The 15,804-nt window shown below is 49.0% G+C and overlaps 3 protein-coding genes across 3 annotated transcripts; 2 read left to right on the top strand and 1 right to left on the bottom strand.

The window, feature by feature from the left end:
* Positions 1-5,896: 5,896 nt before the first annotated feature.
* PEX2_004960 (putative cell division control protein Cdc25) lies at positions 5,897-9,735 on the top strand (the record flags this gene model as incomplete). Its single annotated transcript, XM_016737773.1, has 3 exons — positions 5,897-9,046; positions 9,104-9,320; positions 9,398-9,735. The coding sequence occupies 3 exons, from the start codon at positions 5,897-5,899 to the stop codon at positions 9,733-9,735; spliced, it is 3,705 nt and encodes a 1,234-aa protein (XP_016598829.1).
* Positions 9,736-11,096: 1,361 nt separating this feature from the next.
* Positions 11,097-12,157, bottom strand: PEX2_004950 (Mov34/MPN/PAD-1 family protein; the record flags this gene model as incomplete). Its single annotated transcript, XM_016737772.1, has 2 exons — positions 11,097-12,073; positions 12,133-12,157. 2 exons carry the CDS (start codon positions 12,155-12,157, stop codon positions 11,097-11,099), a joined length of 1,002 nt encoding a protein of 333 aa, XP_016598828.1.
* Positions 12,158-12,703: 546 nt separating this feature from the next.
* PEX2_004940 (putative microtubule associated protein (Ase1)) lies at positions 12,704-15,204 on the top strand (the record flags this gene model as incomplete). Its single annotated transcript, XM_016737771.1, has 4 exons — positions 12,704-12,820; positions 12,878-12,930; positions 12,984-13,198; positions 13,253-15,204. The coding sequence occupies 4 exons, from the start codon at positions 12,704-12,706 to the stop codon at positions 15,202-15,204; spliced, it is 2,337 nt and encodes a 778-aa protein (XP_016598827.1).
* Positions 15,205-15,804: the final 600 nt, after the last annotated feature.

Here is a 15,804-nt window from a genome sequence, read left to right as displayed (position 1 = left end):
CGGGCGCGGAGCACCGACGCGGTTACTTGGGAAACGCGCTTCGCGTGGAACACGGCACAAGATCGCCTTTCACATCGGGACAAATGAAATGGCGTCGAAATTAACGAAAATCTCACTTCCATATCGACCATACAACTCCGTATTAGCCTCTGTGTCCCTGAGCACCCCCTTGATTCGCGGAAGCCAAATCCCTAAATACTCTCCCGGGCTTCCGGTTGATCATTGAAGCCTAAGCAAAACTTCATCTGATCTGGTGGATCTAGACTATCAACTAGCTTCAAGCTCCAGCGGTGAAGCCGGGTGGCTTACTCCGTACACTTTTCAGAAAGGGATCCCTACAGTCCATGAATCTTGATGCAAACCCAACCAGTCGACATCCTTCGAGCTTTTGCTTGGTCCACTTCCCGATGCAGCGGACCGACCCAGTCTAACGCTCTCGACCCAGGAACAGAATAAAGCCCATGGCGGTGATACTGCATAAAGCGGTGACTTGACCGCCTGGCAAATATCTTGATTGATTCCTTGCCTCAAAAAGTAATACAAAAGACGATCCACCATTCCCAATCCCTTGGGCCGCAAATCCGGGATATGTCTTGAATTCCATACCCCTCCGAGCGGTCAAAAGCACGCTGAACAAAAGCACCATATCCATCGAAAACCCACCCAATTATGAATCTGCATTGAGGATCCAATCGGACCAGTTACGAATCAGACTTCTTCGACCATTTTCCCTTCGAGCTCTGGTCCACACTAGCAAGCCCGCTACTGGAACAAGAATTTCAGGAACCTCTTCCCCGGCGCCCCTGAGCTAGTAGACACCGACAGACGGGCTTGGCTGGAGCCCATCGTCCCGACAGCTCCATAGCCAAGGTCCGGTGTCTCCGCCGTGGACGCCAGAACGGTCTGGAATCTCTCAACTCGGGTCCTATTCTGTAAGTCAGCCCAAGCCAGCCGTCTCCAGGCTATAGTGTCGGTGAAGCCTGTTTCGTGTCAGTATATTTTAATCTTCACCGCTTCTGCAAGATAGAAGGAATCTACTAAATAAGCGTGTCCCCACCGGTCTCGACTTCAACCGACTTGACGGTGTGAGCATCATTGATCGCGTAAATCGAAATGGAATTTCGCCTTGAAGCCGAGGGTCCCCATTGTGCGCGCTATGACCGATATACTTTCGCTAAATAATGGGTCTTCAAAGAGGACCCCCAACATCCCAGCGTTGGCAAACCAAGACAAAGACCACTCGAGTCTCTCTCCACCCAACGCGTGCTTTTTAGGTCGTAAAGCTCCTTACCAGACAGCGGGCCGTCAGTGGGTTTCAGAGTGTGTATTACACAATCGCAAATGCGCCTGCCTACTTGGTCCAGGAAGCCCATTTCCGAATCCTGCGTTCACACCGGCCGTCCCGAGAAACACGAGTCTGGGCTTCGGGCGCCCACATCCTGTAACCATATCCAGAGACATGGGTAAACGAAAGCTTTTTTGCGTAGCGTGTAGCATGTGGATATTGAATGAAACGTGAAAATATGGAATTCAGAACCCTCGTCTTGGTACTCCGTACGGAGTACTGTATGGTCCAAGCGACAATTTACAATGTGCAATACATTATTTTACTTCGTACATGTCGATGATCAAAGACTGCATGACAGGCCTGTTCATCCAGGACCTTGTTTTGAACAGTGGAAACATGATCAATCGCAGATGCGATCGACCAACCCCTGGATCGTGACGGAAGGGGATGTCCGGGGAAGACCTTCCGGTCCATGGTTCACTCCCGTCCGGATCTTGGTTCGCTTCACGTTCTGATATCAGACGGACGAGTCATAATTATGTTTCTGCACCACTTTCTTTGCCTGCGAGACAGATTGAACTACTCCATACTCCTACAGCCAGTCGGTGCTGCATGCTATTTCGGTGTCTGTACATACATATAACGTGCCGTGCATATAACGCAAGTGCCTCTCTCACCCCCCTGTCGCGTTGGCTAATTGGTCGCGTTGATTGGACAATTATTCCGATGCAGGGGATACACCACACATGCGAGCACGGATTCATCACATTGCCAATAATATTCAACATCATTTTACTGGGCTCGTAATATTGCTGATCTCTTACTTATCCAACGGAGATAGTCCCCTCCTCCCCCCGCGCGGAGGTAGTCCCGCGGAATTTTCTCGAAAAAGGTGGACACCGGGCTAAGGGTACTAAAGTGGGAAAAAGACGGAGAACGGAGGGCCCGGAGAACCTTCTTCGTTTGAGTGTCGCGACTTGATTGCTCAAAATTCATCAAGGTTTAACGTGCGACGCGCCCATGTTCGAGAACAAAGGAATCGCCAACAAATAGACTTCCATAGTCGGGTGGACTAGGGTTGTGTTACTCCATGCGATAGAAAGTGAGGCGGGAATTGTAATTAAGTGGGGAGCCAGGCGTGCCTTGTGTGTCGCATTGAAATCGAGGTGAGAAAAAAAAAAGGAAACGAAAAGGGGGAGCATGGGATAGACCCGACATTCTGGGTAAACAAGGAAATGGGATCAAGTCGCTATTGGATGTGTGCTGCACCGAGCGGCAGTATTAGGTCTCGGCAGGTGGGAATCTCTCCGGTTGGCGCGGCTTGTGACTGGTGATGATTGTCTTCTGCGACTCGCGCAATGTCCGACTGCAAGGAACAAGGAACGAGGGGTATGGTGGCGACTTTTTAATTTCAAGGCCGTTTGGTTTGCTATCTGGTTTTCCCTTAGGAGTTACTCCGTACGGAGTACGGAGTAGATATATTGTAGTTCAAAGGGTAAGGTATTGGCTACTCGGAGTTTAATAGCAACATTGAGATAGTGGTGACCTTGCTCCAGATATGATTTGTTGTGCGATAAATACTTTCTCCCAATCAGGAAGGTGACAATAATGCTATTCTAGCAAGTATGCAACGTATACTATGTAAACCTCCTTCACGTAGGTGTAATGGCTTGCTCGGGATCTCTTCCCTGTTGCGTGTATGGCCTTTAAGTTGCTCCGGCCTTGGTTAGACTCAAAAAGTTCATGCTATTAGCTAGAAAGGTGTTAACATATATGTATAAACTCAAGTACTTATCAACCTATTTTCTTGTTAATATATATATATAAATCTACGCGTTATCTCATAATATGCTCAATTGCACCATGTCATCTGCGAGAAATGAAGATAACCTGGAGGTTAGTCCCAGGTCAAGGCCCTGATTTTAACCAAATCGTATGAACCTAATCGGAAATCGTGTCCTGAATTGGCATTCCGATTCCTCCGAAGATGAATATCTCCAAATAGTTCGTGCGATGAATGACGAGGAATAAAACATATATGTTGTGCACATGCCCACGTCGGCACAAAAGACTATCTTTTTTTACATACAGCATGATCTGCTTACTGAATTATGTACTCGCTTGGAATATATACCTTGTATGTTGTATGTGTGTCATGACCCCCAGGGCTCAGAACATGCAAGTTTTATAAGCACATCAAACATACCCTTCTTGTCCAAATAGAATCGAGCTGAGCTTTCACAACGTGTTGTAATCATATAATACTATTGCTCGACTGCAACGCATTGACTTGCCCTGATTTGCCTCGAACATGCCCATACCTGAGACACCGAACGTTCGTTGCAGCCTCATTGCGCGTCGCCTATGAGCACACACCTCTCTCAACAATGGTCATCTCCACGAGGAGAAACGGTCCGTTGCTAAGTGGGTAAGTTTCCAAGCTCCCGGGTCCATTGCACATGGTTCTGGCGCTGATAACCAACGGTCTTGCATACAGCGTAACCTATCAGGGTCGAAGTCTCATTCTGAAAGGCTCTGATACTTAGGTAGTTTCATGCAAAAGTGAAAATTGCCCAGGTGGAGATTCACAAGCTGTACTCCGTACTCCGTCCGGAGTACCATGGTTCAAGTTGGAAGAGTGAAGTGGGCCTTGATAGTGTATTTGGATTGGCTGTCGAGATCATGCCATCTGCTGCCAGTACGCCCCATTTGAGGGGCCAAAGGATTCTCATACATACAATATTAAATGATCCGTTAAGTTCAGATGCATTAATAATTAAGAAACAAGGTATACAACTATAAAGTTGGACGTCTAACGCAATGCGCTCGTGGAAAACTAGCCTTGAAAGCCGGAGTTCGGAACGAGGCTGTGTCATGCTATGCAGCATTATCACCGAAAGACGCTCGAGAATGCTTCTGTATCTACCCACACTTACATCAACCACGCGCGGACCTAACTTCAACTATCTTACGTGTATACCATCTGTACAACATATATTTAGTATAACTAGTGTTATGTATTGTACCGGGGACGAGCGTTAGCACGATCCAACCCGAGTGTGGAAAGTGGGAACTGGGAAACCCACTTTAGAGTAGCTCAAAATTAAATAGATTAAAAACCGCCTTCTAGAACCATTTTAGCGCTAATAAGTGATTGGAGAATAGACATCTTTTCCGATGGTCATCTGGAAGAGTCTCGTGGATGCTATATGTTGCATACCCATCACTTGACACGAAACAACTTCCTTGGAAAGGGAACCAAAAGAAATGGTCTCTGTCACACTCCACTGGGGGCTGGGAATCTGGTCTGGTTGGATATTGTCGATATCCCCCGAGTACATGGATCACTCCATTATCGCCCATTCTTACTGAGACAATATCTTGTCGGATTTGCGCATTGTCGGCTCTCCGAGGTACAAACTAATAATTTAGATTATGTGAGGCTTTGATGCCCCTTACTGGTTCAAACTAGGATACCCTTGATCAATTATTGAAGAATGAAGATAGTACGGAGTAGATGGAGTTGAGGTACATATAATGTGTCAAATTAAAGGAACTTGCAGCTCGGATATCCCATGTCATTCTTCACAATTGCAAATTGATAGATGCATGTCTTACATGTGCTAAACCACCAATAACCACGGCCGAAATTTGTATTTGTGGGCTATGGACCGGTCGTACGGAGTACATTCTAATATTTTGGCATTTGTCACCAATTTTGAGGTTATACGTCAAACTACATATGTCATACCTTACCAGGCTGACTGCTTAGACCTGTTATGGACCTAGGTAGCGAGGAGATGTGACCATAAGCGTGTAAGCATGCCTGGGCATGCCCAGGTGGTGAGTGTGGATATCTCATCACACATACACACAGACACAGACACACACACACACACACACACACAGACGGTGGGGAACATCATGTTGAAACAAAGACACAAATTTAAATATGTAATAATAATGGATGGTCTGGGGCTCCAGATGTAGGGCTAACACACGGGACAGCTGCCCCCCATTATTCTGAGTCCAACTTGGACTTAAAATATCAAATGTCAAATGCAAGTCGAGTCACATTAATACTACATGGGTTTGTGGTACCTGTAAGACTGTGGATATCCAAGTACATAACATTTTGAAAGGCTCATCTCATTGGTGTTGAGTGTTTGGTGTCATTGGATATCGTGTTCATGCAAGATAGAAACATTTCATTGGTATGGTATTGTAATCTTTTGCGTATTTTTCACTTCAAGGTTGGTTCCCCTCAAAAAAAGACCTTCTTGTGGGCTCCATCTTGTATTAATACCGGTATTGCATGCGCCCGTGCCGCCTCCACCTGGTGCAACTCCCCCTAATTCAATCCCACTTCCATTTCTCCAGGGTTGCTGTTGTTATAACTTATTGATGGCATAATTGCAGTACTCTTGTTTGACTACGCAAGCTCTTTTTTTTAAATTTTTTTTTTTGGGGACCGAGTAAGAAGTGACTCCCTACCCGCACTTCCCCCTCCTCAACATCGAATAATCAGCCATGAGCGGATATTGAGCTCAAACCACCCCCCTCAACCCCTCCAGAAGCTTCTCTGGATTGTGGCCCTGTGAACCCTCGATGTTTGATATTCGTGCGGCAGATTTAGCTGTCGACACTACCGTGCTAGCCAAGTCTGGGACTGTTGCGACCGCATTCGAGTACACCGACGAACAAGTGACCACGCCCACAGCCTTATCCCGCTATCGCAGTCGGGAAAACAGTGTGTCACGAGATTACAACCATATCAAACATTCCCCGGTCAAAATGGCCTCTGGATATGCAGTCAGCCCGGAGCCGCCGGCGCTCTTCGTACGGGCTATGTACGATTATGACGCCGACGATCACACTAGCCTGAGTTTCCGCCGTGGCGACATTATCCAGGTCCTCAACCAGCTAGAAACCGGATGGTGGGATGGAGTCATCGATGATGTTCGAGGTTGGTTCCCAAGTAACTATTGTACCCCAATCACGGAAGTGGACGATTTCAGCGACCAGTTCGCACACGCCCACCACGAAACCGACCTCAGCGCGGACTCCGGACTTGAAGATGAATATGGCGATGGACACGATGAGGAGGAAGTGAACTCCGAGGGCAACTCTCGGGAATCACAGCCGATTCTCCCTATCGAGGGTATTCCAGCGCCCAAGGAGCAGGAAGAGGCTGCATTCTGGATCCCCCAGGCGACACCTGACGGCCGTCTATTCTACTTCAATACCCTTACCGGATATTCCACCATGGAGCTCCCTTTCGAGAATCCGACCGCAACAACCGAACCAGGCCCGCGAGATCGAAACAATTTCTTTGTCCCCGATCAGACACGGCCACCCCCGGAGCTGATGGCGCGTGGCTTTGAGCGAGACGAAGACGAGTACGATGGATCTGCATCGGAGGCAGAAGGAGAGTCGTTGATGTTAGGATCGCATGACTCGATTTCTCGCCGACGCCAGTCCGTGATGGATGGGGTATCCCCTGCCACCTCCATGGATTCCCTGTACGCCCCGGGATCTAAAGATTTCAAACCGCAGCCCCCGAGCAAAAGCCCGCAAAAACTCTACAGCCTGGGCGGAAACAGTACGAGCACATCTGTGACCGAAAGCTTTTCCAGACCTTCTATTTCCTCCAACCCCCCTCAACACTTTGTCGACGATGGCTTTGCACCACCAATAACTTGGCCTTTGCTTGTCGATAACATGCGGTACGCTGTGGAAGCTTACCGCCGGACGCTTTTCAACGGTGAGCGTGCGGAGTATGTAAGAAAGGCCGAGGATATATCCGACCATCTTCGCATGTTGCTGGCTGCTGGATCTGACACGACGGATAATCACTCTGGCAACCCATCTATCATTTCTACAAACAAAGCCCTATATCCTCACTTCCGGGACATGATGTCCAAGTTCTCAAAACTGGTTCTTTCGTCACACATTGCCGCCGCTGATTGGCCTGGTGCCGACTCGGCCAATAAATGTCTGCAGGAGGCCGACGGAGTCATGCAGGGTGTTTATGGCTACGTGGAAGTGGCTCAACAACAGCGCGGTGATGCGATCCATCGTATTGTGCCTGGCTTTGTTGGCGGTAGCTTTTCAGGTGGTAGCTGGCAGAACAATGGTGTTTCCTTGAATGCTTCAGGTCCAACTTCATTCCTTGTCCCGGATGGATCCGACTCGCGAGTAGAGCCATCGGTCTGTCTCGACACTGCGTTTTTGGATTCAATCGACATTCTCAGGAGATCTTTTGTTGGTAGCATTCGGCGACTAGAAGAACGGTTGGTTGTAAATCGGAAGATCGTTACAGTGGGGGAACATGGAGATATTGCGGATGCAATCTCAGCTGCTGCAATTAAGGTCATTGAACAGTTTCGCCCATGGATCTCCTCGGTCGAGTCGATGAATTTAGCTCCGTTGGGGACCAGCTTCCAGAACCCCCAGCTAGTAGACTTCAGCTTGCAGAAGCAAAGAGTCTACGATGCAATTGGAGATTTCGTGCTGAGCTGTCAGGCGGTCTCTGCCCCTCTGGCTGATGAGTGGGCCGAGCTTCGTGGTAATTCACTCGACGATCGTGTGAATGCCGTGCGAGGCATCGCCAGGCAGTTGGAGAATTTTGTCTCCCAGATTGGCTTTTCACTGTCGCTGCTCCTCGAGCAGATCCCCACCGAACCAGCGTCATCTCTACAACGTGATGGTCGCCAAGAAGCGGAAGATGAATCGTACAAGAACATCCATAAGCGGGGCGAGTCCAAGGCCAAGATTGCCACAGAGTCAATTGGAATTCCGTCCTCCTACGCTCCTGAAAAGGAAGGTGGCACCGATAAAGTACGAAGAAATATGGACAAGGCACAACGATTCTTTGGCCAGGCACCCCCCACAGCTATCACCCGGGAGCCAATCCGGGAGCCAGTGCGTGAGCCCGAAGAGACTCCCTGGTTCTTGAAAATGGCCCATGAAGGCGAAGTGTTCTACGATAACAAGGGAGACTTGCCAATCCTCAAATGTGGAACACTCGCAGGATTGGTTGAACACCTCACCCGGCACGATAAGCTTGATGCATCCTTCAACAACACCTTCCTCCTTACCTATCGCTCTTTCACTACTGCTACCGAACTATTTGAAATGCTTGTCCAGCGGTTCAACATTCAGCCTCCATTTGGTCTGAATCAAGATGACATGCAAATGTGGATCGATCGAAAACAGAAGCCGATCAGATTCCGTGTTGTCAACATTCTTAAGAGTTGGTTCGATCACTTCTGGATGGAGCCTAATGATGAACTGCACATGGATCTCCTACGACGTGTTCATACCTTTACCAGCGACTCAATCGCTACCACAAAAACCCCAGGAACCCCTACATTATTGGCCGTGATCGAACAAAGACTTCGGGGACAAGATACAACTGTCAAGCGGCTTGTTCCGACTCAGAGCACCGCTGCACCAACACCAATTATCCCTAAGAACATGAAGAAGCTGAAGTTCCTCGACATTGATCCAACGGAGTTTGCTCGGCAGCTGACCGTCATTGAGTCGCGCCTCTACTCCAAAATTCGACCCACTGAGTGTTTGAACAAGACATGGCAGAAGAAGGTCGGGCCTGATGAGCCGGAACCATCTCCTAATGTCAAGGCATTGATTCTGCACTCGAATCAGCTTACCAACTGGGTCGCCGAAATGATTCTCGCTCAAGGCGATGTCAAGAAGCGTGTTGTAGTCATCAAACACTTTGTGAACGTGGCTGATGTATGTCTCTTCTAAGTTTGTTTCCTAAATTTCGGCTTTGCTAATTCGATTGTACAGAAATGTCGCAATCTGAACAATTACTCTACCCTAACATCCATCATCTCGGCTCTTGGAACTGCACCGATTCATCGTCTAGGTAGGACGTGGGGCCAGGTAAGCGGACGCACGTCCGCAGTTCTGGAACAGATGCGCCGGCTTATGGCTAGTACAAAGAACTTTGGCGAATACCGAGAAACCCTGCATCTCGCTAACCCGCCCTGTATTCCATTTTTCGGTATGCATTACGACTATCTCAAGTGGATCGTCTTGGAATATCTCACCCCTTTAATTTGAGGCTAACACATATCCTAGGTGTCTATCTTACGGATTTGACCTTCATTGAAGATGGTATTCCGTCTCTAACACCTTCGGAATTGATCAACTTCAATAAGCGGGCTAAGACCGCGGAAGTCATTCGGGATATCCAACAATACCAGAACGTGCCGTATCTTCTGCAACCCGTCGGCGAACTTCAAGATTACATTCTCAGTAACCTCCAAGGCGCTGGTGATGTACACGACATGTACGAACGAAGTCTGGAAATTGAGCCTAGGGAGCGCGAGGATGAAAAGATTGCAAGGTATGCTGAAACCACAAGCAGAGACAAGGGCTCCTTGTTGTTTGCATCCACCGTTGCTATTTTGCGATAATCTTGGATTTTTGTTTTGTTTTAAATGGCGTTTGGCATTTGCTCGGCGATACCCAAATTTGACCTGCTATTCTCCTCTTTTTGGGCCAAGAGAATTTTGCGTTTTTTTTTTCTCTCTCTCTCTCTACTGTTCGGCTGTTGAGACTAACCGTTTTTGATTCTGAACGTCGTAGATTACTATCTGAGTCCGGTTTCCTGTAACCCGTGAAGATCCCTGTCAAGTTACATCCCGCCCACCAAACAGGTTCGACAAAACCCGCGATTCGCGCTCCAATCGACGCCACTGTTTTATTTATTTATTTTACCAACGCAGGTTAAACCGACACCTTTTGGGATATTTGCGGGCCTCGTGACCTTGTTTAGGCTGTCCTAGTCTCCACACTACCTCAGTTTCTCACCTTCTCAGCAAGGATCCTTGAAGATCGATCTATCTCATGCATGTGAATGTCTTTCCAAGACCCACACCTTTGAACATTCCCTGCAGTCACCCTCGGCGCATTTCTCATTGTACCGGCGAATACGGAGTGGCAAATACGAAGTACTCCGTACGTTGATTCTCGATATACCACTTTCCCGATAGAGCTGTTCGATTGGTTAGGATTTCTGGCGCATTCCCCCCTTTTTCCTGCTTCCATCTCTTATCTCCCAGATGAGGTTACCTCCCGTCGTGACCACCTCGTACTCACCTCTTCTTTGTACTGACTGTGACATATTTTGGCCATTTTCTCGGCGTCCATTTTTTTGGCTTTGGATTTCACTTCTTTTTTCTTTCTTTTGTTTTTCAACATATCCCCTTGTGTTGTCGCCAGGTTGGGGCGATCTGCTTTTTTCTTTTCAAGCTTATGTCCTCCACGTCATCTTCTGAATAATGAACGTCACGAACGACTTGAGACTTTTGTTCCTGTCTGATGGATGTTGTCCGGTGGAGTTGGCTTGGTCCTTCCCACTTCATTATATACAGTGTTCCACTACTTATTCCATTCTTACTCGGAATATTGCGTATTCCGCGCCAATAGAGGTTGATTCTCTTGATTTATCTTAGACTGCTTTGCCTAGCGGAATTTCTACATCACCCTATGAGGGCAGTATTTATCGTTTATTAGGGACGTCTACAAATGGCGAAAGATGAAGTCGTAAATTCGTTCATTCACAGGAACTGCGATTTTGATATTCTATGATCTTGATCGATCGAGAAAGACGGCTGCACATGGCAAGACCCGAGAAACGCCAGCGAATATGGCAAAGAGATAGAGGAATATTAACCCGCTGAGCGCCAAATACAACAGTTCAAGCTAAAGAAAAAAAGCGTGGCAGTCATGTCAAGATCCATGGGATTGAGGACCCCTCATCATTTTAACCGAATCACTCCGTCGAAGGAGTCTCATTTCCGATGCCGTGGAAGAGCTTCATCTTCGTTTCGGATGCCAGGAGACCCTTCACTTCCTCCGCAACGATCCGTTGTCCGCCGCGGACAACCTTATCTAGTTGTTGATCTTTGGCGTTGACACCACCAGTACGAGGACCGGTGGCCTCCATACCACGCGCGGCCTTTCGTACTTTCTGGCTCAGATCCATGATCTGCTTGTTACCAAAGTCACGAGAGGTGAATAGCGGGCTCTGGCTGAGAGTCGCGACCCAGTACTTATTCCATAGAAGGGACAATATTTGCGTATCAAGAGTGCTCTTAAAATGACTGACATCAAGAGAGTAGTACTGATTGGCATGTGCGCCAAAGTCCTCCGCCTTCCCGAGCGGGATAGTCTGATACTCGTCATCTTCATGAGCCTCCTTCTGTGGGGTAAAGTTCGATGGGAATGTGCGGAAAGCGCCGATCTCAACGCGACCCGCGGAGATGGTACGGTCCGGATCGATGACGACGGCGACAAAAGGTCCAGTCATTTGCTGTGTTTGCTGAGTGGCCACATCAATCCCAGACAGCCAGCACCCATAACCAGGGTGACTGTGATACCATCCGACAGCATTTTCCATCCGCCCTGCGTTTCGACACGTCTCAAGATATGATACCATGTACTCGTTTGCCTCGTCCTGTGCATTCACTCGGGTCTCGGTACCTTCGACTGGCAGGCGGAACGCATCTGTCACCACGAAGGTGTTGGGTAGAATATAGCCTTGCATCAGACCCATAATCTCTAGTGAGCCACCTGAGCGGGCGTGCATCACCATCTTCAATAGTGCTGTAGCGGAGATTCGGACGTGCTTGAAATAGTATGGGTCGGTCGCCCATGGTCGGGCGTCGTTAAGAGCTTTTTCTGTGTCGGCATTGTATTCGTAGAGGGCGTCTCGCTGAGGATCGAAGACGCTTATCGCGTTCTCGAGCTCTGTGCATGGACATTGGTTAATCACAAGCTCGCTGTCATATGGGTATGGAGGTACTCACCCCAGGCCTGCTGGGCAGCCTGCATTTTTGGATGGATGGGGATGGAGCAGACAGTCAAAGGGTGAACAATGTATTGAAAGGATCAGAGTAGTTGAAGCAAGGGCTCAGTGATAATGGAAGTTCTGCAAGGACCGGAGAATAAATAGCATTCGAAGTCAATGCATGAAGTAGAGTAGGCCGTGGGGTTGATCATTGATTGGCAGTATTGGGCGGTGGAACTGGCTGAGTCAGCCGTTGCCCTGGACGACGATCGCGCCCAAACACCACTTGCGACCTTGGAAACTTGATGTTATCTATCATCCGCGATTTCACTACTTGCCCCCTCATAAACAACAGTGTGCTCGCCCTCCTATGTCGCTGCCCTAAGTATTTTTTCGCAAACCTTTACTTTCGTTTATTTCCGTCGCACCTTGTGTGCTGAGAACCCTGTGTGCCAGGCTCTCTTGTTTTGATCCCGACATTGGTCAGCCTGTCGCCGCCTCGCTCGGCACTGTGTCGTTGGATTGGATACAACTCATTCTTTGTTATCAATCTCGACTTTTGTCACCCTAATTAAGGGACTTTCATTACAATGGCGGTAGACACCGGTTACCTGACCACACAGGTCAATAACATCGTCGCCCAGCTCCATGGGATTTACGACGAGATCGGAGTTCCTGCGCGCGAGCGCGAGTCCCGTGAAGCGGAGGTAGGCTCGAACTAGGTGTAACAATGGCATTGTCCTGTGGCTAACATAGTGATACAGCTCTTTAGCGCCCTATCAGAGACATTAAACAACCATCTTAAGGTTGTTGATGAGTGAGTCGCATCCAAAACCAGACCCATTGGCGGCTTGCTAATCCTATTTTTAGAGAGAGAGAGGATATGACGCAGGAAGCAGAACGTCTTATTACAGCTATTCAACAAATGGAATCGTCCCTGAGCGATGAACGAGCCAATGGCCAATACGAGCTTAACCGCGACGACCTTCGTGTCACATACCCACTTAACAAATGTATTGCATTCTTGCGCGAGAAGAACGACTCGATGAGCAAGTTGCATCGTGAGCGCTTTGAGCAGGTTAAGAGTGAGTGTTACCTGTGCGATGTGTCGTTGATCTCCCTTTCCTAACCTGGAATAGAACTCGTGGACGCGCTTGAATCCTATTCCTCACACCTCGAGCCATCATTTGTCAAGCTTGAGCTTCCTCCCACTGCACCAGGGTCATCGATTCCTCCAAGCTTTGACCTCTCACCTATGTATGTGACGGCATTGGATGCTGAATTCACCCACGTCTACGAAGAATACCATCGCCGCATTGCCCAGGTCCAATCTGCCTGCGAAGAAATGATCAAGCTCTGGGCCGAACTCGGAACACCCCAGGCGCAAACAGACTCCACCATTGTGAAGTGTTATCGCGATTCCCCTGAACAACTGGGGCTGCATGAAGATGATGTGGCCAACCTCATGGCCAAGCGCAATAAATTGGTGGAAGAAAAGAAGGGCCGTGAGCGCAAGATCAACGACCTCAGAAATACTGTGATCTCTCTTTGGGATCGATTTGGTGTTGAGGAGGCTGATCGCAAGGCATTCCTGGCTGCGAACCGTGGCTGCGGTTTGCGCATTATCAACGACCTCGAAGAGGAATTGACACGCCTCAACGAACTTAAGAGACAGAATCTCCACTTGTTTGTGGAGGATGCTCGGTGTCGATTGCAGGAACTTTGGGACACTCTGTTCTTCTCTGAAGAGGAAATGCTCGATTTCACACCTGCATTCTCCGATGTGTGCAGTGATGCTTTGCTCGAGGCCCATGAGGCCGAGATTACACGATTGGAGGCCATTAAGGAGCAGCGCGCTCCTACTCTCGAAATGATTGAAAGACACCGCAGTCTTCTGACAGACCGCGAGGCACTTGCAACGTCAAGCCAAGACGCATCCCGCCTTATGGGCCGCGGGAATAAAGGAGAGAAGCGTGACCCTGGAAAGCTATTGAGAGAGGAGAAGTTGCGCAAGAGAATCGCCAAAGAATTGCCGAAGCTTGAAGCTGACCTGCGAAAGGAGCTGGAATATTGGGAAGACGAATTCGGCCGTCCATTCCTGGTTCACGGAGACCGATATCTTGATTCATTGACACCTGTCAGGTCAATGCTTCCACCACGCTCAAAGACACCATCTGCACCACCTTCATCTACTAAAGCAAACACAATGAGACAACTCCCGCCGCCTCGCCCCGGAAGCTCCTTGAGAGGCCCGCCTCCCCCCCGCTCAGCCACAAAGACCCCCACTAGCAGCGGCCCAGTTAAACACAACACCATTGGCTACGGGGCTTCTAGAGCTGGGGCCACCTCAAGAGCCGGCGCAACATCCCCTTCAAAGCTTCCCGCTCGCGTCCCGCTGGGAAACATGCCCCATGGAAACAACTCCCCTGAGCGTCGTATGCAACCCGGCGCATACTCGTCTAGCACACTCAATGGAAAGATGCCGCCCCCACGTGGACCTCCTCCACGGATGCGTGCCTTGACAGTCGAGTCAAGAGAAGACCGCTTCAGCCACCTCATGGAGCCGCCTCGCTGCAACAGCGCCATGTCTAGTGCTTATGTGCGGCCTGTTAGCCCAGAAGACGTATATGATGACCGCCAGAGATCCTTCATGAGCGCTTCAGGATTTTCGAACTCGCAAAGATCCACTGGATTCTCTCACTCATCTCACTCCTCACAGTCCTCACTGTCTCTGAACTCCTCTAGCCAAGCCTTCCCCCGACCTAACCCGTACCTGCAGCATGCAGCTCCGCCCCCAGCTGCCCGTCAGGTCTCCAACTCCTCTACAGTCAACACTACAACCTCTGGATCTGAAAACTGGGAGACTTTCGAGGACGGCTCCGGATCAGAAGCCGATCCCAGTGACATTTACTATTCCAAACTGCGTGCTGCACAGGGAGAAAAGCGATTTGCACCCGAGGATGGATCCGATCTCACTGGCAAGAAGGCTAAGGGCATTCGCAGTGTTAGTCCAGATGGTCCGCATCCCGGGCAGGTCCTGCGTGTTGCTGGCAGTGATAACGAGTGGGCCGATGACTACGAAACTTACTAAATGTTCTGACATCGCCTCCCCTCCCCATAATGCATCTCACCTTTTGCATCTCATTTCTCGGCGCCTCGGATGTTCAACGGTGGTTACGCAACTGTTGACCTTTGATGATCCCACGACTGGATTCTGCACGGCTCATGATAAACTTTGGCTTCCCTTTCATGACTGAGCTCCCTTGAATTCCTTACGGGCAGTTTTCTTCTATCTCCACACACGCTAATTCCCGAGTGGCCGACTTCAACTTCTCTTCCTGTTCAAAATTACGAGTTTATCATGCCAATCTTGCCCATGCTCTCTTTCATCTGTCGATGTTATTGAGCCCAACCCTGCGCCTGACTGTGTCAGGCTGCAGCCTTCTGAGGATTCCTGTCACATACACCTTTCTCGACCGACAGCCTCGCTGTTTCAATTCCCACTGCGTCTAATCTTCTCCTTTTTCTGGTCTTCTTGGCATGGTGTTATTTTTATCTTCGTTTCTCTGTCACTTATGGTTTTCCTTGGCTTGGTGCTCATGGCTCGTTTATTCCCTCTTCGATCTCCGGGTTTGGGAGTCGGATTTTGTCCTTGGTTTTCACCGTTTTTCTATGTATTTGTCAGCGAAGT

The sequence above is a fragment of the Penicillium expansum genome (genome assembly GCF_000769745.1).
Source record: "Penicillium expansum strain MD-8 chromosome Unknown contig8, whole genome shotgun sequence".
In the NCBI taxonomy this organism is placed as follows: Eukaryota; Fungi; Ascomycota; class Eurotiomycetes; order Eurotiales; family Aspergillaceae; genus Penicillium; species Penicillium expansum.
Note: the sequence above shows the minus strand (reverse complement) of the source record. Positions and strands in the feature narration are given on the sequence as shown.